General features: G+C 48.6%; 1 protein-coding gene across 9 annotated transcripts in view; it reads right to left on the reverse strand.

Annotated features, from left to right (window-relative positions):
- ZNF385A (zinc finger protein 385A) overlaps window positions 1–24,380 on the reverse strand; it is a 190,292-nt gene that overhangs the window by 125,776 nt on the left and 40,136 nt on the right. The window contains exon 1 of one of the 9 annotated variants that reach the window (XM_083728991.1): window positions 20,857–21,246. The exons of 7 other annotated variants lie outside the window; for them this stretch is intronic. In XM_083728991.1, the coding sequence (XP_083585117.1) occupies window positions 20,857–20,866 (10 nt within the window). In that variant the 5' untranslated portion in view covers window positions 20,867–21,246. Of the gene's footprint in view, window positions 1–20,856; window positions 21,247–24,380 lie in introns of those variants that run through there. One more of the 9 variants, XM_083728987.1, reaches the window with a different exon arrangement.

Consider the following 24,380-nt stretch of genomic DNA (forward strand, 5'->3'; position numbering starts at 1 on the left):
ACTGTTTCGTGGGGCCACAATGGGGCAAAAACATGGTTACAAAGCTCGGGTCCACATGGATCCTCAGGATTTTTGCAATGGGCTACCCCACACTCACCGTCATATCACATATCCTGTCTGTGGCCACAGCATGAACCACAAAAGTCATACATCCACTGTTTCGTTCAGAATATTTTTTTCTTGTTTTCCTCCTCTAAAAACTAGGTGTGTCTTATTGTCAGGTGCATCTTATGGAGTGAAAAATACGGTAATCCCAAGGGAAATGATTTACCGCAAGCTGCAATATTAGGATTCTTGCACTTCAAGGGGTTGAATGAGATTACTTTTGGGGTCCCTTCCGACTATACAATTCTATGATTCTATTAACAGGTGAACCATGTCCTCTAATCAATGTGCATGGTAACATTCAACAAATTTTGACTCAGAACAGTAAATCAATCTAACTTAGCCATGCTTATTCATTTCAATGAGTCTACTCTTGAGTAAAAACTTGGCTGCATGCCATTCGTATTGGGCAAGAATAGTAACGAGAACAAGAACAGCCTCCTGTTCTCACAGTGGCCAGCCAGTTGCCCCTATGGGAATCTTACAAGCAGCGCATGGAGGTAGAACATGAAAAAGATGCTCTATGCTAAATCAAATCATGAAAGGCTTTAATAACTCAGACTCAGGCGTGGGCAGAATTCTACTCTATATCAACAGAACTGGCAACAGGTATTAATTTCCCGCCTTTAGTTATTTCCCATCCTTCACCCTAAGGCCAGAAGACGGGTTACAGCATTTTAAAAAAAACCTAATTAAAACAACTTACAGCCAGCAATATAAGGTGTGTCCTGAAAAGCCTTTGTCAGGCAGCTTACCACGGTATCATCCTTGATATAAATTAAATCAAAAAGGTGATGAGATAGATTGGGTCCTGATGTAGGAGGAGACAAGTTTCATCCGTTTGCCCCACTGTGGTTTTGATTAGAATTGTGTCCCCGCTCCTTCCCTGTGCCTACTGTTTGTAATGAGAAGAAACTGGCATTTGTTATGAAACTGGTGCAAATGGGAGCTTTCCACCAACTGCTAATAGCAGAATTGAGGGCAAAGGGTTAATTCCTCCCCCCCCACACACACACACCATAGTCCCAATCAGACTCATGGGCCCCTCTTCCACCTATTTATTTACTGGGGTTGGGGGGCAGATCAAACACACCGGGTATCCTACCTAGTTTGGCCTTTCCTTGAACACAGGGACAGGGGAAAGCTGGGGAAGGGCTGTGGCTCAGTGGGTAGAGCCCATGCCTTGCATGTACAAGGTCCCAGGTTCAATTCCTGCTATCTCCAGGTAGAACAGGGTGAGAGCTCAGTCTGAAACCCTGAACAGCTGCTGCCTATCAATATATAGAGAAAGCTGAGCTAGATGGAACAAGCTTGTGTACAAGGCAGCTTCATCTTCTACAGTCGGAAGTCTTTTTTCAATGGCTGGCAGTGGCTCTCCCAAGATATCAGACTGGGTTCTCTCCGACTCCTACCTGGAAAGGCTGGTGACTGAATCCGAGACCTTATGCATACAAAGCAGGCTGGATAAAAATCAATTTTTTAAAAAGAAAGATTTTTTTTTTATTTAAATCGATTTTTTTTTTATTTAAATCGATTTTTTAAAATAAAATGCCTTTGGAGGGAAAATCTTTCTACAGATAGTTTTCTGTTTAAGTTACATTAAAGTCCAAAGGCTACTCATTAGGAAATAAGTTTTTCATGTGTGCTAAGACTCACGTCTAAGTTGTGGTTTTTTTTCATGTTTAACCACATCAATTAACAAACATTGTTACATATGCTATAATGTTATTGCTTTAGTTAAATAAATTATTTAAATTGTTGTTAAGGGAATGATTATTTTTCTCCTTCCAATAAAGTACAGCAGAAAAGTTGTCAAAATATAAACAGTTAACTTATTAAACCTCACCATAATTTCATAATTATCTGTCTATGTATTTCTAATAGTATAACCAAATCAGTCATTTTTGATATAACTGTAAAAACTACTCTGAAAACTTATAATTCCAAAAATGAAACCTACATCTGGTTGTAAATATTAAGATTATACCAGCAAGAATGAGTCTTTCTGTAAAAAAAATTGATTTAAATCAAGTCTTACTGACTAGTGATTTAAATCATGATTTAAATTGATTTGATTTAAATCAAATCCACCCTGATACAAAGTAGAATGTTTGCCACTGAGCTACAGTCCTTCAAACAGTCCCTTTTGTGCCAATTTGGGTGCTCCAGTTCTAACTGCAGAGGGAGAAGGCATTGCCTTTTGAAGACATCGAAAAGGTAGTCTACAAGGGCAAGGTTGGGTCTGCAATACACACAGAGAGGAGCTGAAAAGAGTTGTCCTGCAAGCCTCAGAGCTTTGAGTAGATGCTATCTTACTTTCCCCCCTTTACTGCCCAAAGACCAGAACCTTCTTCTTTTATCCACACTGCAACCTGAAATTACAACTAGTGCATGTGGATAGCGACTGCTGAGTTACAGTACACCCTTGTTGTTCCTTACATTTGCTGATGCTCAGCTGACACTCAAGCAGGTTCTCAACACTAAGGTAGGGATGCTCAGGTTGGCAGTGCGTGCCACATTTTGGGTATGGCACAATTCATTTAATAAGTAATCTGGATTTGGAATCTATACCTCCATCAAGAAATCCAACTCTGCCCCAGCCCAAAGAACTTGCCTTGGGTGTTCCAAGGTAAAGGTAAAGGTAAAGGGACCCCTGACCATTAGGTCCAATCGTGGCTGACTCTGGGGTTGCGGTGCTCATCGCGCTTTATTGGCCAAGGGAGCCGGCGTACAGCTTCCGGGTCATGTGGCCAGCATGACTAAACCACTTCTGGCAAACCAGAGCAGCGCACGGAAACACCGTTTACCTTCCCGCCGGAGTGGTACCTATTTATCTACTTGCACTTTGACGTGCTTTCAAACTGCTAGGTTGGCAGGAGCAGGGACCGAGCAATGGGAGCTCACCCCGTCGCGGGGATTTGAACCGCCGACCTTCTGATTGGCAAGTCCTAGGCTCAATGGTTTAACCCACAGCGCTACCTGTGTCCCTCGTTCCAAGTGTAGGCCTTCAAAAACAAACTTCTTCTACATTCCTGTAAATGATACAAGGACCCAGCCCTGCAGAGCAGATCCAGAGAATGCCAAATGCAACTTCCAGAATGTATTATGCTTTGTGCTCTATTTCATTCATCCAACAGCCCTTCCAAGCATTAACATTCAGGCAGCACTGGAGGTCATTTGACCATGAATTGCCCAAGAGCATACCGTGACCTCACCACAGAATAACAAACGGAATGCATGTATCCCACTTTCACACGTCTAATGGGGTGGCCTGGGAATTGGTTGTGCAGCTGAAACAGCAAGTAGACCCCTGACAACGAGCACATCCTGGGGGTTTCCCTGCCAACAGCTTAAAGCAAAGACAGGCACCACACACAAAACACAAGGCAATTCCTCCTCCTTGGCAGCTGAAATCTGTCTCAGCCAAATTCCCTCCAGGAGCAGGTGCCTGGCAAGGGACCAGTCTCCCCTCCCCAATGCATCCTTCTCTACTCCCACCATCCCAAGAGCATCCCGGGCGTGTCGGAGTCAGCCGACAACCGCAAAGGGCAGCCAAAGCACCAGATGATGCCACCTGTCTGGTCCAGCATGGAAGGTGACCTCCATCACATCCACCGCCAACATGCATGAGCAGCCATCTATGACATGGCAAGGGGCCAGATCCAAACACTGTGCCACCAAGTGGTGGCACCCAATGCGGTCCTTAAGATAAACCTGTATCAAGAGGCTTGGCGCTCAGCTGGTTAGATGGCTAGTTCAAAACTTTCCGTATCCAGCCCAGTTTTACAAAGCAACGGTTTTACAAACAAAGCAGTAGCAAGGCTCCCCAAATGAAACCAATTCATAGAATCGAATACAGCCGTACCTTGGTTTTCTAGCAGCTTAGTTCTCAAACCTTTTGGCTCCCGAACGCCGCAAACCCAGAAGTGATTGTTCCGGTTTGTGAACTATTTTTGGAAGCTCCAACAGGGCTTCCACGGCTTCTGATTGGCTGCAGAAGCTTCCTGCAGCCAATCAGAAGCCGCACTTTGGTTTCCGAACACTTTGGAAGTTGAACGGACTTCCGGAATGGATTCTGTTTGACTTCCAAGGTACGGTTGTATTGATGCAAACTGAAAACGGATCAAACAGTTCCAAAATAGCCGTCAAATTAAACACCCACACATGCACAAGCTAAACCAGAGAAAACACCCTAAGTAGTAAAACAGTAGCCTATTAAAAACAGCAACACCAAACACACAATTTACCTATAGCCTAAAGCAGTGTAATGATGGAGCCTTACTCATCCAGCTCCACTTAATACAAAGCCCTCTCTCCTCCAGTTATTGCAAAACCAACTTGAGTCGTATCAGAACTTGATAGTTCCAGGAGTTTTTCCAAAAGCTCAAAAACTGGAATATCTTTACAGTGGTACCTCGGGTTACATACGCTTCAGGTTACATACGCTTCAGGCGACAGACTCCACTAACCCAGAAATAGTGCTTCAGGTTAAGAACTTTGCTTCAGGATGAGAACAGAAATCGCACTTTGGCGGCGTGGCAGCAGCAGGAGGCCCCATTAGCTAAAGTGGTGCTTCAGGTTAAGAACAGTTTCAGGTTAAGAATGGACCTCCGGAACGAATTAAGTACTTAACCTGAGGTACCACTGTATATTACACATTTGGTATGGGAACTTGATAGCAAGTTCCGTTCCCCCACCAGAGGATACCCACAGGCCTGGTTGCTCACACCAGATATGAGAGGCCACTGCTTGGAGATGAAAAGACTCCTTTTGCAATACAGTGGTACCTCGGGTTAAGTACGTAATTCCAAGCCAATGAGGCTTGTTTCTACTTCAGCACAAATCCAACACGTAGGTCAAAAAAGATCTTTCCAAACCTTTACACAGAATAAGCACTAACTAATGCTGCACGAATCCCAACACCACAGCTACATGTGTTTTCTGATCTACTGCTCAGACAAGCACCCGGCTTTCACAAAGGCCCCTGGGGAGCAAGCAGCGCTCTTGGCAGCAAGCAAGACGCTTACCGTATTTTTCGCTCTATAGGACGCACTTTTCCCCCTCCAGAAATGAAGGGGAAATGCGTGAGCGTCCTATGGAGCGAATGCAGGCTCCTTGGCTTCAGCGATAGCAACGCAAAGCCTCCAAAGCGCAGAGGGAGCGCTCCCTCCGCGCTCCGGAGGCTTCGCATTGCTTTCGCTGAAGCCTGGAGAGCGAGAGGGGTCGGTGCGCACTGACCCCTCTCATTCTCCAGGCTTCAGGGATAGCCGCCTGAAGCCTTTGGATCGCAGCGGGAACCCGGGCTGCGCTCCGAAGGCTTCGGGTTCCTTTTGCTGAAGCCGGGAGAGCAAGACTCTCCTGGCTTCAGCAGAGAGGGAGAGCTGCGCAGTGTTCCTACAGAGAAACGGGAGGAGGAATGGAAGGGGCTCCGTTTCTCCTGCCACTTCACTGAAGGGGCACTGAGCAGAGAAGGGGAGATTTTTTTTCCCCTTGTTCTCCCCCTCTAAAACAAGGTGCATCCTATGGTCGGGTTCGTCCTATAGAGTGAAAAATACGGTACTTGGATTGAGAGGAAACATGGCTGTGTGAGATCACCCACAAGGGGCACAATTTGGGTCTGAAGTTTGTGCATGCCTCAGCCTGACCTTGCAAAACACACTGTAACTGTTGCTAAGCCCCAAGGGTAGGATGCGTTCCGCTGAAGTAGGACATTCGTAAAAGTCATGATCAAAAGAAAAAGCGAGCTACCTTAATTGTGAGATCACTTCCTCTTTCAAAATTGAAAATCCCCGACAGCTATTCGTGCTGATCTGTGACAGGCAGGTTGCTGGTCTTTCCCATACATGACTGTCCACTGTGTAGCAGGGAGGGGGAACTTGCAGACCCCTGCACGTTACTGGACTACAACTCCCATAATGCCCAATCACAAGCAGGCTATCTGGGGCTGATGGGAGTTGGGGGTCCAACAAAATCAAAAAGGCTGCAGGACCCCTATCCTTGACGTACAATAATACACAATGCAAATGAAAAAGCAGAAAAGAAAATACCATGGGCTAAGTAGCTGATAGGGACGTGGGTGGCGCTGTGGGTTAAACCACAGAGCCTAGGACTTGCCGATCAGAAGGTCAGCAGTTTGAATCCCCGCGACGGAGTGAGCTCCCGTTCCTCGGTCCCTGCTCCTGCCCACCTAGCAGTTCGAAAGCACGTCAAAATGCAAGTAGATAAATAGGTACCGCTCCGGCGGGAAGGTAAACGGCGTTTCTGTGCGCTGCTCTGGTTCGCCAGAAGCGGCTTAGTCATGCTGGCCACATGACCCGGAAGCAAACACAAGCTCCCTCGGCCAATAAAGCGAGATGAGCGCCACAACCCCAGAGTCGGCCGCAATTGGACCTAATGATCAGGAGTCCCTTTACCTTTAAGTAGCTGATAAATCTGAGACAGAGTGTTGATAAATAAAGGCATCATAAATAGGCCACCTTATGACAGCTGCTTCTTCCCACCTCACCCCACCCCAATACAGTCCCTCCTGTCTCGTAATCTGGTGAACCGGGTTCGCGTCTCCACTCCTCCACATGCAGCTGCTGGGTGACCTTGAGCCAGTCACACTTCTCTGAAGTCTCTCAGCCCCACTCACCTCACAGAGTGTTTGTTGTGGGGGAGGAAGGGAAAGGAGAATGTTAGCCGCTTTGAGACTCCTTAAAGGGAGTGAAAGGCGGGATATCAAATCCAAACTCTTCTTCTTCTGTCAAGAAAAGAAAAGCAAGAGGAGTGGTCCTGACCTGCCTTGTGTCCTTGGAATTGGCATTGTTCCTTACAAAATGGCATTGGTTAGAAAAGGGGCCTTTGCCCTTTTTGGACTTGTCGCGTGACACTGGTGCACAAAGAGTACCTTGGACATAGGTAAAGGCAAAGGGACCCCTGACCATTAGGTCCAGTCGTGGCCGACTCTGGGGTTGCGCGCTTATCCCACTCTATAGGCCGAGGGAGCCGGTGAACAGTTTCTGGGTCATGTGGCCAGCATGAGTAAGCCGCTTGTGGCGAACCAGAGCAGTGCACGGAAACACTGTTTACCTTCCTGCTGCAGCGGTACCTATTGATCTACTTGCACTTTGACGTGCTTTCAAACTGCTAGGTTGGCAGGAGCAGGGACCAAGCAACAGGAGCTCACCCCGTGGCGGGGATTCGAACCGCTGACCTTCTGATTGGCAAGTCCTAGGCTCTGTGGTTTAACCCACAGCACCACCCGCGTCCCACCTTGGACATAATCACCACTAAAAAGATCCAACCCACTCTCTTGCACACTGGTGAAACTGTGAATGTTTTCGGGTACTAAAAGCCAATCTGGGGGGCTTGGGGGCTTCCTGTGCTGCTTGCCAAGGTATTCTTAAGGCACCCATATTGACTGGTGCTTTTGTAGGTGTGGTTTGGTTTGCAGTTGTCCTGGGACTCCTCCATGCATTCCTGGGAGGAGGAGAAAAGGAGGAGACAAGTCAGCTCCAGCTGTACACCAACATCATATGGCTGGTGGGAAACTGGGTAAATTCCCATATCCGGACAAGCCCTGCACAGAGGTGGTCAGACAAGGCTTCCTGAGAATCTTGAACTCACCTTGCCAGGCTACGCCCGCACCTGCGTACAATTTCTGTCATGTGCCACTAAATGCCAGTTTCGAAAACCTGCATTTATTATGCAAGTGTGTGCATACACTCACACAGACCAGATAATTTATATGAAATTATATGCAGAACCCTGAGGTCATTTTCCCTAGCTGTTGAAAGCCCCAGATAGTCTTCCCTCCCACATCATCATCTGAAATTACATGTCATTGCCCACACCCTTTCAAGCTTGCCCTCAGAGGTTTTCATTTTTAAAGAAAGCAACAGCTCGGAGTCGGAGAATATGGAATTCTGTGCCCAGTACCAGAAAGCTGGGGAAGCACATAATGGCCTGATTCAGTTGCTATGATCTCAGTTTGGTGAACCATGGTTTATCAAACTAAAAGCAAGCATCATGCTCTAATACTTCCTCTCCACCTTAATGCCAGATTTCCAGGATCTGTTAGTTTTCCATTCTAAATAATAATAATAATAATTTATTATTTATACCCTGCCCATCTGGCTGGCCTTCCCCAGCCACTCTGGGCGGCTTCCAACAAAATATTAAAATACAGTAACACATCAAACTTTAAAAGCTTCCCTAAACAGGGCTGCCTTCAGATGTCTTCTAAAACTCTGGTAGTTGGAAACCATGGTTTAAGATCCGTCCTGGCTTGCAAACTAGGAGAAAACCATTGTTTCTTGGAGGCCAAGAATTATGCTGCCCATGTTATTTAGTGTGCATGCATGTCCTTATTGTGGATCCTATGGTTACTCCTCCCAGGACTTCCTTTGAGCCATCATTTACCAGGACCAAATAATGAATCATAGAATTAAAGAGTCAGAAGGGACTTCAATGGTCATGTAGGCCAACACCTTGCAATGCAGGAAAGATGTCAGGATGTTTTGGCCATGGGCAAAATGGAATTTCCATACCAGTTGAGGAGCCGCACTGTCACCCCAAACAACTGAGATTATGAAACAGAGCATCACTCCAGCCAATAGGAGTCCCAACAGTTCTTTAAATCGACCATTGATTATTCTCATTTTACAAGCAGAAACACCACAGTGAAAAAATGGGAATTGTCCATGGTCAACTAGAAAGCCCATGGCCAACCTGCAACACAAATCCAAATTTTTGTAGGTCCATGGCTATTGTTCTGGGTAAGTGCTTCCCAAACCAGGAAATTCCTGGCTTTTTAGAAAATAATTTTGAGAAATCAGTGTCATACACACTGTATACAAAGCCATGTGTACCTCAGCTACAGAAAAGCAGAGCTTTTCCTATGGGCACACAGAGATTTCTCAGGAGGTCCAGCTTGCTACTGCAGCCCTGTCCAAAATAGCATCACTATATCACAGGCCCCAAAAAACTCAAGGTTGCAGCAAAGACAAGGACAGGACAGGTTGGCAGTGCCTGAAATGGTCTCCCTCCCTTTCTGGGACAGAGCAGAGCCAAGCGCTGTGGCTTGCTATCTCTAGATTTACTGCAGCTGAAAATCTGGGCAATTGTTACAAACCAGCCCTCAAATGAGATCCTGCTCAGGCGATAAAAATAGCCACTAAAGCTGTGGTTACCTGGTTATGTAAAGGCTGTCTGGGCACCCGGCTCAGCCTCCAAAAGCATGCGGGGGGGGGGGGGGGGGAGAGTCTGACCCAGCTGGGAGCCTCCATTCAGATGGGCTGGTCTTGAGCATCTTGTGGGATTACTAAAGCCCAGCAGCAGCAGCAGCAGCAGCAGCAGCAGCAAATGAAAACCTTGAGCAAACATCCAGCCACTGGGGGGGGGGGGGGGGACCATGTTTGAACCTGGCACGATCAAGCCGGTCCTTGCTTTAAGGCCCAAGAAGGAAGTAGACTAAAATAATCAATGCCGGCATATTAATGTCGCACACTTTAACCACTCTGTCTCGTTCGCATGCTGGGTGGTAAAAGTCACCCCCCACTGCCACGTTCCATAATCAATAAGAATCTGTGTTTAAACAGCATAAGTCAGGTCATTTCTTCACAAGTCACTCCCCCTCCCCTTTTTTTGCTTTCACACTTTTATTTTTAGGAATCGTCTCCTTTCCATATAATTTGATAGCACACGGGCCCCGTCATGGCAAGAATAACCTTTTTACAGCACATCGTTCTGCCCCAACTCCATTTTGACCTTGGGCACGCAGGGTTGGCTTGTGGGGGCCTAATTTGCGTCTTCCTAGAACAGGGGTAGGTCACCTAAGGTCCGTGGGCCGGATGTGGCCCAATCGCCTTCTAAATCCGGCCCACGGACATTCGGGGAATCAGCGTGTTTTTACATGAGTAGAATGTGTCCTTTTATTTAAAATGCATCTCTGGATTATTTGTGGGGCCTGCCTGGTGTTTTTACATGAGTAGAATGTGTGCTTTTATTTAAAATGCATCTCTGGGTTATTCATGGGGCATAGGAATTTTCCCCCCCAAAATATAGTCTGGCCTAAGGGACGGTGGACCAGCCCATGGCTGAAAAAGGTCGCTGACCCCTGTCCTAGAACCACGAGATGCAGCAGAGTCCAGTGCAAGGCGTTCATACACTGGGTGCCTCAAAACAGCTGACGAGCCGAGGCATTTCTGAGTACCAGAGCTGCGCTACCCCACAGCTCTCCTCATTTCAGCAGTCTAATTTGGGAGGCGGGGAGAGTAATTTTGCTCCTACTATTGCCGAAACAATACAGAGTCAGAAATCCTTTTACAATCTAGTGCAATCACCCAGAGACCTGCTTGTAGACTCCGTTCCACCTTCTGCTCACTCCTGGTGCAGAAGGAGGAATTTCAGAAGGTAGAGCTCGTCCGAAGATTCCTTCTCCGCAACTATTAAAGATGAAGGAGATCGGTCTTCTTAGGCATTTAGCATACCGAGGCTGTGAACACACTACCGGCTTAAAACATAGCAGGCGAAGGTGGTTTTCCCCTCAATTTGCAGAAGAAACACATCAAAACACAGTATTTCCTAAGAAACAGCAGGACAGATACAGGATAGATTCGGATGGTGGCTAACTGCTTCCAAACCTGCAGTGGGAGGGCAGGCTGCAGAGTAAATGGGGTTTATGTGTGTGTGCACAGCACCATTCCTACACTGTGCAAGCCCAAATCTAGCACTACTGCAAATACAGTAATTAAAGAGGGGCACCGTATCACTTCAAATACCTTCCCTTTAAAATAATATTTTTATATCTGCACTACAGACATGTTTCACATTTATACCACTCCAAAGAAAACGGGGAATTGGAGTAACAGTGCTGAGAATTTTATTAAGAAAAGCACATTTTGTAAGGTTTCCTGGGGAAAGGGAATAACTGCTCAACCCATTTAAATCTGCAGTATGGACACGATCAGGAGAGCTCAACTTCTGAAGCATTTTTTAAAAAAACAACAACAACAGTATCAACAACAAAAGAAATGGAAGGGGGGTATGTATTTCCCAGGTTCAAAATACTGAAATTTTGGTGCTGAGGGGGGGAATGGAATATCCCCAACAGAAATCCAAACTCAGAAACAATACGCTGACAAATATTTGTGTGGTTGTTTACGAGTGCAACAAATGAGTAACTTTTTTTGGTGTGTGTGTGTACGTTATCATACAAAACTTTTAGGTAAATCTCAAAGTGTCACATGAATGGGAGGCAGCAGGAAGAGAAGATAGATTTTCTAGGCGTCAGAAGCAATGTTTAAAGTGCCTGGGTGAGCAGACACTTAGATTTATTTGTTTTTTCAGCCCTGCAAAAGTATAGCATTCATCTGGAGATGTCCAGATATTGCTCACGGCTTAGGTCAAAGCAGTGGAAAAGACGGTTACATGAGAGGACTGTTTTCTGGGACCCCATTACCATCCCAAGGTCAAATGATGCAGACAATATTTCGAGTGGCACTGAAAATAAAAGAGCGCTCCTCTGATTTCTGAGTTAAATTCAATAAGCTGCTTTCGCAGGAGATCCAGTGAATCAAAAGAACTTCATGCCACCCATTTCTGTTGAATTGCAGACCACATGTTGAAGCAGACAACTTGCTTTCCCGCTCTTAGCTTTTATGATATCCTTTTGCAGCACCTCACAATCCCTTGTGGTTTGTACCATCCTAAACAATTTGGTGCTCTCCGCAAATGTGACCACCTCTCTATTCACCTCTAACCCCAGGTCATTTATGAACAAGTTAAAAGGGAGGGGGGGACCCACCACTCCCAGTACAAAAGAGCCTCTATTTCTTCATATTGGAATTCACATTCCAACAAAGGAATTTTTGTTCCTGGGAAGAGCACAGTCGTCTATTTTGATCTAATCACTACAAACCACCTACAATTCTATACCAGAATAAGAAGAAGAAGAAGAAGAGGAGTTTGGATTTGATATCCCACTTTATCACTACCCTAGAGAGTCTCAAAGCGGCTAACAATCTCCTTTCCCTTCCTCCCCCACAACAAACCAGAACAGAGGGCCATCAGTGACCAGCAGGCCATTAAAGGAACAGCCACAAGTGTTTTCTTGAAAACCATGGTTATAAACCAGAGTTTAATTTTCACTGGATAAGAACATCCAGTGAAATAGCACATGCAAGATTGCGAGAAACAATTATAAATAGCAAAAATGCTAGTTTAAAACAGACAACTAACACGCTGGTCCCCACTGCACTCTTTAGGTATAGATACTTGACTGGAGATTGGCCGATAATCATAGTGAGCTCCTCAAACTGGTATAAAATGCTCATTCGCATGTGTGGCCCTCTCACTGCCCAGATCTTACCCACCTATGCCCTTGGGCCAAGGTGCAAACTAGGAAAGCAAGTCTTTACCTGCACTGGGGAGCCAGGCTAGTGAATGCCCACCACCACCTCATGCACAATGGGGTTATGTAACATCGTTTAAGTGAAACAGGACTGGAATGTTGGGCATCAAGATTCCCAGGACTAATTCCCAGCACCAGCAGCTGCCAGTGGGTGGCCAATTACAAGAAGCATCATTTGAATACAACACCCTGCTTGAGTCAAGCCAGTAAGCATGAGAGAGAAGAATGGAGAGCCTACCACCCAGTCTCCTTCGTCCAAGTAGCAGCTGTCTCAAAACAGCCAATTCCTTCCATTTAAAAAAGGCACATTGCCAAATGGAAGAGTTTCAAACTACAGGGACACCTCTGGGATGCTCTCACACTGCAATTCTTTTCCTCCCCTTTCCTTTTCTTGTTTGTAATGCACTTTAAATAAAGTCAGGATTCAAAATGCTCAAAGAAGGCCTCTGGTGTCTCGATCCAGCTGTGTCGGTATGATAAGTAAAGCATGCTTTCAAGCTGCACAGAAAGCTTCTTCACATAACATTATTCTGTGAAATCCAAAAGCTTGCCACCCTGCCAACATGGTCTAATGCCGAGCTAGGCAACATGATTATCTCGGATGCTGTTGAGCTACAGCTCCCATCATCCCTGATCACAGATCATGCTGGTTTATGTAACAAATATGGTCTTATTTGCCTTCACTGCATGCCTAGGAAGCAGGGGAGGGGAGAAAAGTCACAGGGCAGTAAGATTTCAGTTCTGCAGATAAGGAACTGTGGTGGCCATGGCACAGTCAGGATGTCAGGGCAGATTCCCCCACTGAACGACATTGGCTCACTGGTTAGGAATGGGGATAAAGGAAGGCAACAGCCTCCACAAGTCAAATCAGGGGTCAGGGCCTGTTGCTATTGCTGCCTGCCGATCCCATCTGCATCCTCACTTAACCCCGCTTCCCAGCTGGACTTAGCAGCTGAGGGATTATTCAAGCCCCCACAGAGCTGGTGTAGCAAAGCCCAGGGACAGCCAAGCCTTTGCTGCCACTCTGCTCACATCACAACTCTGTGCAGTCCACAACGAAATAATCCTCCCTCCTATAATCTGCATGCAGGAAACCCAAATTCAGTTATCAAAACAATTTGCATGCATTGGCCTACTCTTATGTAATTTATTCTGCTTTCAGTGTTCAGTTTTTTCAAGGAATTTTCTGGGAGAGGGGAAGCTGCAGACCCAAGAGAAGCGGTTTTCAGACTGTGTGTGGGTGAGCCCTGGAGTCCTAAAGAAACTTTTCAGGGGGTACTGACTGACAGGGCAAGAAATGGCAGACAAGAGTCCCTGAAACGAGAGCTGGTCCACCAATCATGCAATGAACAGCCACATCTAAACCAGAGATGGAGATATGCATCTCTTTGGATATTTTTGGATTACAGTTCCCATCATCCTCGGCCACTGGCTATGCTGGATTGAGCTCATGGAAGTTGTGGGTCCAAGACAACATCTGATTCCCTTCCTCTGTTCTAACTAGTGTGCCTTAAGTTCACATGGGACAACACACAGCAAAAGCCAGGCATCTGGGCCAATGCCCTACATGTACCAAATGCATACTATGGAACATGTTCCAGAATCCTTGGCAGCATGGACACAGTTCCTTGGCAGCCAAGCCAATAAGAAAAAGGTTTGCCAAAGGTTTAAAGCTTGAAAAATTACTGGCATAAAATAAGAAAGAACAGCATAGAACAGGGAGAGACAACCTGGTGCCTTCTAGTAGTTGTTGGGACTACAACTCCCATCATCTCTGAGCATTGGCCACAATGGCTGGGAGTTGGAGTTCAGCAACACCTGGAGGGCAACACACTGCCTATCCCACCACAGAGGCTGGGGAGAAGAGAGTCGCCAAGTTCAGTAGAGGCATCAAGAGAAGAACAATACCCATGAGAGAAGGACTTCTTCCAACTCACAGAAAGTTCAGCTCCTGATCACAGGCAGCTTGGCCCAGAGTCTTGTTGCTGTAACAGCCTAACAGAAGGCTTAGACATTTCTTTGTTTTATAATAAGCCAAGGTTGAGTCTAGTCACAACAGCCTGGCCAAAAGGCAGCCACCTAAATCAGGAGGATGCTGGAAAACTCTGGCATCAGAGAGCTGGAGCCAGTCTTGTAAGAAGTGCAACATCAGTACCAGTCCTCACTGTGCCATTGAAGCCTTAAGCTAACTAATTTAGGCACACAACATGGAAGAGTTTGCACAGAGCCACGGGGAAGAAGGGTCTGTGGTTCATTTCCAGCACAGTGTATTTTCATTTGCTTTCCATCAAGAACGATAGAAAATCTGGTCAGTGTCCTGCTCAGTGGTGTGGCGAAGGAAAGGGGAACTCTGAAGTTGCTCCAGCACCAAACAAACTACCGTAACACTGTGCCCTTCTTTACCAACAGCAGCAGAGGCAGCCTGACTCTTGAGTAACGTGTGCTGCAAGGTGCCACTGACTTCAAGGGGGCGAGCCTTCTCCAGTCCTAGTCCTGCTTAGAGTAAACTCACTGAAAGTAATGAAATTTAAGTTATATGTGTCCATTAATTCCAATGGGTCCACTCTGTGTGGTGTGGAACTAGTACTGGATACAGGCCACACATCCCACTTCTTATTTCAAGCCTAGACCTACAAGTTCATGCTAAGAGAAGCATTGTAGCCACCTGGAGAAGTCTCTCTCTCTCTCTCTCTCTCTCTCTCTCTCTCACACACACACACACACACACACACTTCCCCTTTTCATTCTCCTGATGCTCCTTTCCATTTCCCTTCAGGACAAAAAGCTGAACTCTTGATCTTAATGTGGAATGATACAAATTGACACGGAATGAGCTATATTTATTTCACATAACTTCGTCAGCCAAAGGCCATCGTCAAAGAACGCAACCGTCTTGAGTCCTACTCTTCCATCTTTTCCTTGAACACCAGTGTCTGGGATGTTGGCTGTGTTTTGACTCTGCTTCTAGATGTTTCTGTCCATCCAAACTCCCCCCCCCCCCAAAAAAACACCTCTTCTTCCCGCATTCTCAAAACGGATGAGCTAAGAGAGGTGTCAGGCAGATCAGGAGAGAAGGACTGCAGTGCAGTGGTAGTGCTTGGCTTGCAGAAGGTCTCAGGTGGAATTCCTGGCAGAGCTGGGAATGTCCCCTGCCTGAATCCCTGAAGAGCTACTGCCAGTAAGTGGACAATACTGAGCTAGTCAGGCCAATAGTCTGATTTCTTAGAAAGAAAGAAAAAGACAGTCCCAATTCCAAGCAAAAGCCGAACGAGACCCGTCTTTTAACAGCGCATCCTGGACACATTCAGCCTCTGGCATAATTGACAACAACCAGTCAGCTATGCCAAAGGCAGCACAAAGCAAATTTGGCTGAGAAACTGGGCAAGGGAGCTGAAATGCAAACAGCACCAGGGCCAGTTCCCCCAGCCAGCCTGAGCAAGGAGGGCCAAATTCAGTTTGGACTCCCAGGGGATATAACACACTGCACACTGAGACGCACTGGACAATTTACGTCATGGGTATGCAAACTAAGGCCCGGGGGCCAGATCCGGCCCAATCGCCTTCTAAATCCAGCCTGCGGACGGTCCAGGAATCAGTGTGTTTTTACATGAGTAGAATGTGTCCTTTTATTTAAAATGCATCTCTGGGTTATTTGTGGGGCATAGGAATTCGTTCATTTTTTTCCTCCAAAATATAGTCCGGCCCCCCACAAGGTCTGAGGGACAGTGGACTGGCCCACAGCTGAAAAAGTTTGCTGACCCCTGGTTTACGTTATGTGTGCAAGGCTAAATCTAATGGTTTGGGAAGCTAATACACTTGCAAACTCTTGTGCCAGCAGTAGTAGTAATAGTAATAACAATAACAATAAGGCATTGTCTTTGGAAGAAAAGGGACTGAATTTCAGCCCAAGCTGCTGCCTCAAGAGCACACTTGATAAACTGGGGTCCATCTTGATGCTGCAGAGCACATAGATCTGCTGCCCCACAATTGCCCTGCCAGGCACCACACTACTCACAAGACTTCCATCACTGCTTTTCACAGCACATTATTATGATCAACCCCTCGGCACTGCATGGCATCCCCCCACCCCAGTTAGTGGCTGTCATTGCTCTTTACACTATTATCCCCTTTCCTAGGCACACTCACTGCTGTTCTGTTGCCCTGTACTCACCAGCTTTCCATCCCATTACCAAGACCAACTCACTCATCTTACTAGCATAGTTCATCACCGACATTACAGGCACCCTTGCCATTCTCTAAACTCTCCATTACATACACCTCCTCTGAACACCTCTTGTTGGAGACACTCCATGTCCCGTGATCACCGCAGCAAGGGTGCTCCCCACGGAGCCTGTGCGTTTTGTCCTTGTTAACCGACTGTGCCACCATCTTTCCCAGAAATCTTCACTGGAATGACCCTACAGCTCAGAACACAGCCACCTGACCGCTAGTATTCACTATTTCTGTCACAACGTAGCTTGCCACCTGCATCTGCAAATCCTCTCGATGGCTGATCAGGACTGAAACTGGCTGTTGCACAACTGTGTCTAATGAAGCCCAGAATTGTGTTGGACGTAGAGGAATTCCAAGCCACATGCAATGACTGAATCTGGGAAGCCTCTAGATTAGGGATTAGGAGCATCTTTGCTGCAATGTCTCTGCTGGACCATGGCAAGATTCCCCAGTGGAAAAGGAGGAAGTGGGAGAAAGAATTAACAATAAATTGGCGACAGAGAACCTGTCATCCACCAGGTGTTTGTAGACCACAACTCCTATCTCCCCTGGCCATACAAGCAGGGGGATGGGAGGTGGTGTCCAACAACATCTTAAAGGACCACAGGTTCTCCAGCCCAGGTCAGTATGTGGAACTGCATTAGCCGGAGCTGAAACAAAACCAAGTCACAAGCCACAGGGCCGTGCCATGGAATCTGTGTGTGGCATTTCCCACCCCAGAGGCAAGTCTGGCACCTACCTGGGAAATACCTGGGACTCTGGCCCGATTCCATGTCTCACACACACAAGCTACCCGGCAGCATGAAACCCAGAGCTGGAGCAGAGAGACAGATGGATACAGAAAAGAGAAAGTGAGGAAAGGGGAGGGATGTTTAGGACATAGTGGAGAATTAGAAATAGGCAAGGAAGCGTAAGGGGAAAGACAAAAAGAGAGAAGGAGGGCTGCGAGCACAGATCAGATGCAGCGAGGGCTTCCCCAGTAAACTCCAAGCCTTGCCTGGAGGCCCAAGAATGAGATAAAGTCAGTCCCTTCCCTCTCCCCCCAATCCTTTCAGTCCCCGCGGCAGATTCTTACACGGGAAGCTGATTTATTCTGAGTCAGACCACTCCTCCATCTAAATCAGTATTGTCAGCACTGACTGGCAGCAGCTCTCCAGAGTTTCAGAAAGGGATTCTTCCCCAGTCCTACAGGGAGAAGTACCTGCATGCACAGCCCTTCTCCCAAATCAGTTAAAAGGCAACAGCGGAGCCAAAGGATGCAAGTGCAAGGACTGTGAATGGAAGGAAGGCCGAGTTACCGAGCCCCTTTATCAATGAGTCAGGTCAGACAGGTAGGCAAGTGGCTGCCAGGCTTGAACAACATGGGTCACAGATCAGCAGAGTCCCGTAAGTCAGACCTTTGCTCCTCCTCAGGACCCTTGTGAGATGCAAGACATCCAGAAAAGGGGAAGCTACTGTGATCCATAGTGATGGGGGGTGGGCTGGGAAGAGACAGGCCACACCACTGCCATTGGCAATAGAGGCCAGGGGCCAATTTGGGCTGGAGTGCAGGGGGCAGGGTGGAGTGGAGAGAATACCTGCATTTGCCAAGACAAAGCAGGCAGGCAGCTAGTATAGAGAGATTTGCCAACAGGCAATCCAAAGCGCATGCATTTTTGCAAGGTCAAGATGGGCACTTACAGAACTGGATAGGAGGTTGTCATTGGGGGTGGGAAAGAGCGACTGGGAGAAGGATGGGGTTCTGAAGGGCATCACTCAGGCATGCTGGACATTATTATCCCTTTTAGTTGCATTTTGCCCAAGGTCTTCCTTGTGTGGGACGATGACTACAGACCGGATCATAGCCCAAAAGGCCTGGCTCAAGATTTCTTGCTTAGGGAAATTAAAACATTGCTCCCCACTCCTCTCCTGTGCTCAGCAGCATAACAAGAGCACATTAAAGGACCCAAGAGATAACCAAGTCAATATCTCCCCCCCCCCCACCCAAGTTTCATTTGTAAGGTCTGTCACTCCTTTGCTCTCTTCTCCTTTACAATTGAATCTATGCCCCAGGCAGTGGGGATCAAGAAGGCTCTCAATTATGTCTACTGGAATGCGGGTGGGGGGGGGTATCACTCAACAGAGGACAAGCTTCCTCTGTGCACCTCCTTCAAAGTGAAGTCTTTCCCCCCTCTCTCTGTCTTTTCAATGCACTTTAGTATGGCTGAGACATACACCTGAGGCACTGGCCCAGCTTGTCTCTGCAGCCTGGATCTGCTCCGGCTTGGAACTCCAGGGGCACGTCCATCCCTGGATATATTTTATGCACCGTAGCTGTACCTCCGGATTGGCCAAGATGTATGTTTGTGGTGGAGAGCGCTGTTCTTTCACTGCATTCACAACATCATGTCCCTCGGTCCAGATTAAGTAACCCAGAACCGTGGATCATGTGCTCACAGCCATTTGACACAGATCAAAACCGCTCCCCGCTTTTGCTTGGGAAGGAAGGCCACCTTTTGCAGGATCTTAACTTCCTCCTTTCGCGGGTGGCGCTGTGGGTTAAACCACAGAGCCTAGGACTTGCCGATCAGAAGGTCAGCGGTTCGAATCCCCGCAACGGGTCACTGCTCCTGCCAACCTAGCAGTTCAAAAGCACATCAACCTAGCAGTTCAAAAGCACATAAAGCGAGATGAGCGCGGCAACCCCAGAATCGGCCACGACTGGACCTAATGGTCAGGGGTCCCTTTACCTTTACCTTTTAACCTCCTCCTTTAGTTACACATGGGTACCTAAAGGGGGAAACTAACCCGTCTTAGGGGATTGCAGCACTGCTCTCAGCTCCAACCCACTTCCTATTCCTTGTTCCCAATGGGCTCAACAACCAAGCCACCATTCAACTCAATGACGCTGCTGTTGGGGGGCCTGGAAAGCGAAAGGAAAAGACACCTTGCTAAGCAGCCCCACCTAAAATGGGGAGCCGGTTCAAACAGCAGACCTGTCTTTCTCCCACATGGAACAGGAAAGGAAAGCGCCTGTGAAGGAGGGAAGAGAGTGGAGGAGGAGCCTCTGAGTCGTCGTCGTCGTCGTCGTCCCCCCCCCCCCCCCCCACGCACTGAGATCTAGGTCAACACTGATGCTTCAAGCTTTGGACAGTTTGTCAGAATAAGGGATTCATCTCATCTCTTTCCTTTCTCTCTCTCTCTCTCTCCCCCCCCCTCCATATCTCCTGCCTGGCAACTAGCTTGTCTCTCCCCCACCCCTCCTCTTCAGCTTCTGGGCAAACAACCCAGTGGTGGGGTCAGCTCATCAGAGGGACCCTCCATAAGCCAGGCAAAGGTCGAGGGGGTCGTGTTTCTCAACTTGCGGGAGATCTGGGTGCCCTGTTTCCGTGGGGTGCAAGGGAGGCAATCGCTGGCTGCCCTGTCTCTGTCCCCGGGGTAGTTTGCCCCCTACATTTGCCCCTATGCACCCCTCCTCTGCCGTGCCCCCCGGCTCCCGACACCGCATTGCCAGCCCTCGTGCCTCCTTCTCTCCGCCCCCCCCCCCCCAAGTAGCGCTGTTCAGAACAGTTCAATAACTTCCACCTTGTGACGCAGACCTGAGCCGTGTTTGGGGAGGGGGAAAGGGGGCGATGCAATGCTAGATGGGAGGAAGGTGACGGGTTCCCTCGTAATACCACAAACCCCTTTTCTAATGGGGTGAGAGAGCGAGAGCGAGCGGAACGATCTCCCAAGCATTGCCCTTCACTCGTCACCCGAGAGGAACTGCAACCCGGCATTCACACGGTCGTCCCTTCCCGATCCGGATCTTGGGGAGAGGAGTCGAGATTCTGCCCTATGCAGCATCACTGGGACGGCTGAGAAATTAAGGAATAGGAAACATTGCCCCCTTCCCACCCCCTCTCTATTTCGTTTCGCGAATCCCAGGCAGCCAAAGATTCCAATTTTTTTTTGGGGGGGGGGTAGGGATCTTCTCCATAGGGGTTGGTCGGAGAGGGATCGGAGCCTTGGGAATAAGTAAGCGATTTTTCCCAGGACGGGTGTCGGGGTGGGGGAATTCCCAGGGCAAAAAAGTGAATGAGACCCAGGCGGGAAGGCAGGAAGGAGGTGCAGAAGCCGGAGGAGGCAGCAGCAGCGTCACTCACCTAGGATCATCCCCGCTGAGCTCACGCTGCCGGAGCAGCACCTGACGTCTGGCAGCGGCGCAGCAGGATGGCAGGCAGCCGCCGAGGCAGAGGATCAGCTGCCGCCGCCTCCTCTTCTTCCTCCTCCTCCTCCGCCTCCCCCGTGTCCGCTGCGGTGCTGCTGCTGCTGCTGCTGCTGGCGGCGGAGGCAGCAGCAGCGCTAGGAGCGAGCTGGGCTGGACGACAGCAGCAGTGGCGGCGGCCGGAGTAGCAGCGCCGGCGCAGGAGCAGCGCCGGCTGCAGCAGGGCTGGCGAGCGGCAGAGCCGGAGTAACAGGAGGCATCGCCAAAAAAATGTCAGCGCAGCGAAGCACACACGCTTCCCCCCCCCCCGCTCTACACCCCCCGGCAGGCGGCTCGCGCGCGCCCTCTCCGGCTCGCCATTGGCCGCGGCGCAAAGGCGGGCGCCCAATGAGAGCGGGCCGGAGCCAACTCGCCGAAAACACTCACACGCACCCTCAGCGCCGAGCCCTCGAGCGGGAGGAGGGCCCCCTTCCTCGACCCGCTCCTCCTGCTGCCCCTCAAAGTCCGCGTAGCCGGCCCACGACACGCGCTCTCTCTCCGCAGTGGAAGCTGCAGGTAGAAACGCACCACCTTCGGCGCCTCTCGGGCGCCGGGCGCGAAACCGAGCTGAGGGGGGACGCGAGGAGGCGGCCGGGTCATGAGAACGAGCGCGCGCGCGCGCGCGCACGAAGGCACACACGCGCGCACACACCTGGCGTGGCAGGACAGCAGCCCGCGCGCCGCGACCAGGCGGGGACGCTTTCTGCAGGCCGGTGCTTTCTTTGCGCGCCTTCACTTCTGGCGAAAAAGCGCCGCCAGAGGGTTTGGGGAGAGGGGGGCAGAAAGCAATATCTCTGCCTGAGCAGCAGGGTTAAGTTGGAGGGCTCATGGTGGAGAATGTAAAATATGACTATTATCATTATCAGCAGCAGCATGATTTCTAAATTCCGTGCCAAGGAAAGGTGGATTTTGCAACCTCCCGCCGTTTTTGAAAATCGCACCTTTTACATATAAAACTTGCATTTTTACTATTCTGAGAATGAGGGAGGGCGGGCGGGTTATGCATCTTGAAGCCCCGTAGCACTGCAGGCTTCCGAATGAGTTTGTAGGCAGCTTAGGGGTGTATTAGCAAATAAGTTCAAAGATGACCAAACTATTTATGTATGTGACAATAGCAGCTGGAATATTATATGCACAGAGCAAACACGATGTTCTACAACTTACATAAGCACACATTTAAATTACTTCACACCTTTGCCCATTCACTTGCGGAATTCATTGCTACAAGATGGGATGATGGCCTGTGTCTTCGCCACACCTTGTGACTGCTTAAGATCATACAGTATTAGTCAATCAAGTGGGTGGAGGATAAACAGCTTCTGGCTCTGATATCGAAATGAAGCCATGCCAAACAACCATACCGCTTTGATAATGAGCAGAGATGACCGCCTCTTTCATAACTTTGCTTATGAACTTCTCCGGTGCCTACGGCTGGCCACTGTTGGAGACAGAATGCCAATCTGCTTGAGGGTCCTGCCACAATGAGTGAAGCTGTTCTTCCTGTCTGAGGCACGAAGCACCTGTTGCATTTGCCATGGGGATGCCCCTGAAAATGGTGCTCCCCACTGTATAAGACTTGAAAATAAATATGGATGATCCGACTGTTCTGGGGAGGGAGGGGGGACTTTCCAAAATTGGTAGCCATGTTGGCGCAACACATACAAGGAGTTGGGACCTGTGGCCTTCCCGATGTTGCTGGACTACAGCTCCCATCACGCTGTGGCTGATGGAGTTGGCAGTCCAACAACATCTGGAGGGCCCAGTGGCAGAGGAAGCCTCTTGGGCACCTGGGAAAGTGTGCCCAGGGACGGGGCAAACCACCCATAGGGGCGGGGTGAACCACCCATAGGGGCTAGAGACAGGCCATGCCGCACAGTGCCCATAGGGATGGGCAGAGGCAGAGCTAGCAGTGGCGTGTGTCCCGGGGGGGGCGCCGGCAGCAGGTAGCACCCCGGAGGGGCACCACCAGTGGCAATGTCAAACCCCCCCCCCAGAGATGACACCAGGGTCAAGCGGCCCCCACCACCCCCACCTTGCTCAGCCTCTAGGAGGGCCACAGGTTCTCCATACCCATAAAGCGGGTATTAGGGTACTAATATGCTAATGCTAAGCCAAGGGAAGCTGCCGCCCACATGCACCAGGTAGATGTTACTGTGTGGAGCATGGAAAAACCCTTTGCAGACAGCACGTCTGATGAGCATGTCTAATCCTCGAGGGCAGGGGAGTATAGGGCACAGACAAGTCAAAGATCTTTTCTCCTGCTTGCTGCCTAGCCTTTGACAGGCTTGGGGGGGGGGGTGGACCGTGAGCCTCTTGTCCAAGGTCTCTGTCTAATCCAATTAACATAGTCTGCACCAACCTCCTTAAGAGCGACATATCCAGTCAGGTTCCTATTGGCTATGAGGACAGAAAGAGAGAAGACCAGTATGGGATGAAACACTGTCAAGTACAGGAAACACTGAAACTCCTCACCAAACCCCCACATATACAGCTCATCGTTGCCATCCTGTATTTGCATGCCGCTTACTGCCAGAACAGTATCTAGGCATGTCCTGAATAGTCATGGATATGTATGATTCTTAGGGTTAATTTGCACAAAAATATCCATCACTGCTCAACAATAGGACTGCCAGCTTCTTTTCCTGGCAAGGCTCCCCTGATTTTTAACAACTGCCTGACAAGCAGAAATACAGCAGCCGGAGCTTTTCAACAGAGTGCAGGTGTGGTGATGGAGAAAGCTTCCCCTGCTAAGTTTCTCTTTTGCTATCGAGTTGTTAAAGGCTTTGGAGGAAGGCCAGGAAAGAAAGTTGACCACCCTCTTTGATGACTACAGAAATATCCAGAGATATCCTGCACGTGCGGAAGAGTCATTACAGAATAATCAACCACAAGAGGTTTTCGTTTTCCTTTCTTTTTTAATTTTCCAAGTGGTGCTAGTAACAAAACGTTGCCGCTTGGAGCCAGCCAGCCATGCCCCTTTTCAGGATAATCAATTCCAGTCCTGCCCCTGCTGCCTCTGCTCCTTTTCCTCTTTCTACATTTTCTCTTTCTCTTTCTACATCCATCTACATTTCTATGTTCACTTAATGTGCTCGATTCTCATCAGACTGGCTTTTCTTTATTATAATTTCCCTCTCTTAGAAGTTCTATTCCCCTAAAGATTTTTTGAACTTCTGCAAACCCTGGGATTTCCTCAAGACTTCTGATACCTCCCTCTGGGATATGGGTGGTGCCTTTGGAGACTACAGAAGGAGCCACACTTGGAGAATGAATTTGCTATTAGCGTCTGAGATGCTGCCTTTCTTCCAAGGACTCCACACATTGGGTTGTTCTCCTAGTTCTACTCAAAGAAGAACCACGGGGTTCTCAAATACTTTCCGAGGGAGAGCATTCACAAGTTCAGATGTAAGGACACAAAGTGAT

This window comes from Podarcis gaigeae (genome assembly GCF_964106915.1).
Source record: "Podarcis gaigeae genome assembly, chromosome: 2".
NCBI lineage: Eukaryota > Metazoa > Chordata > Lepidosauria > Squamata > Lacertidae > Podarcis > Podarcis gaigeae.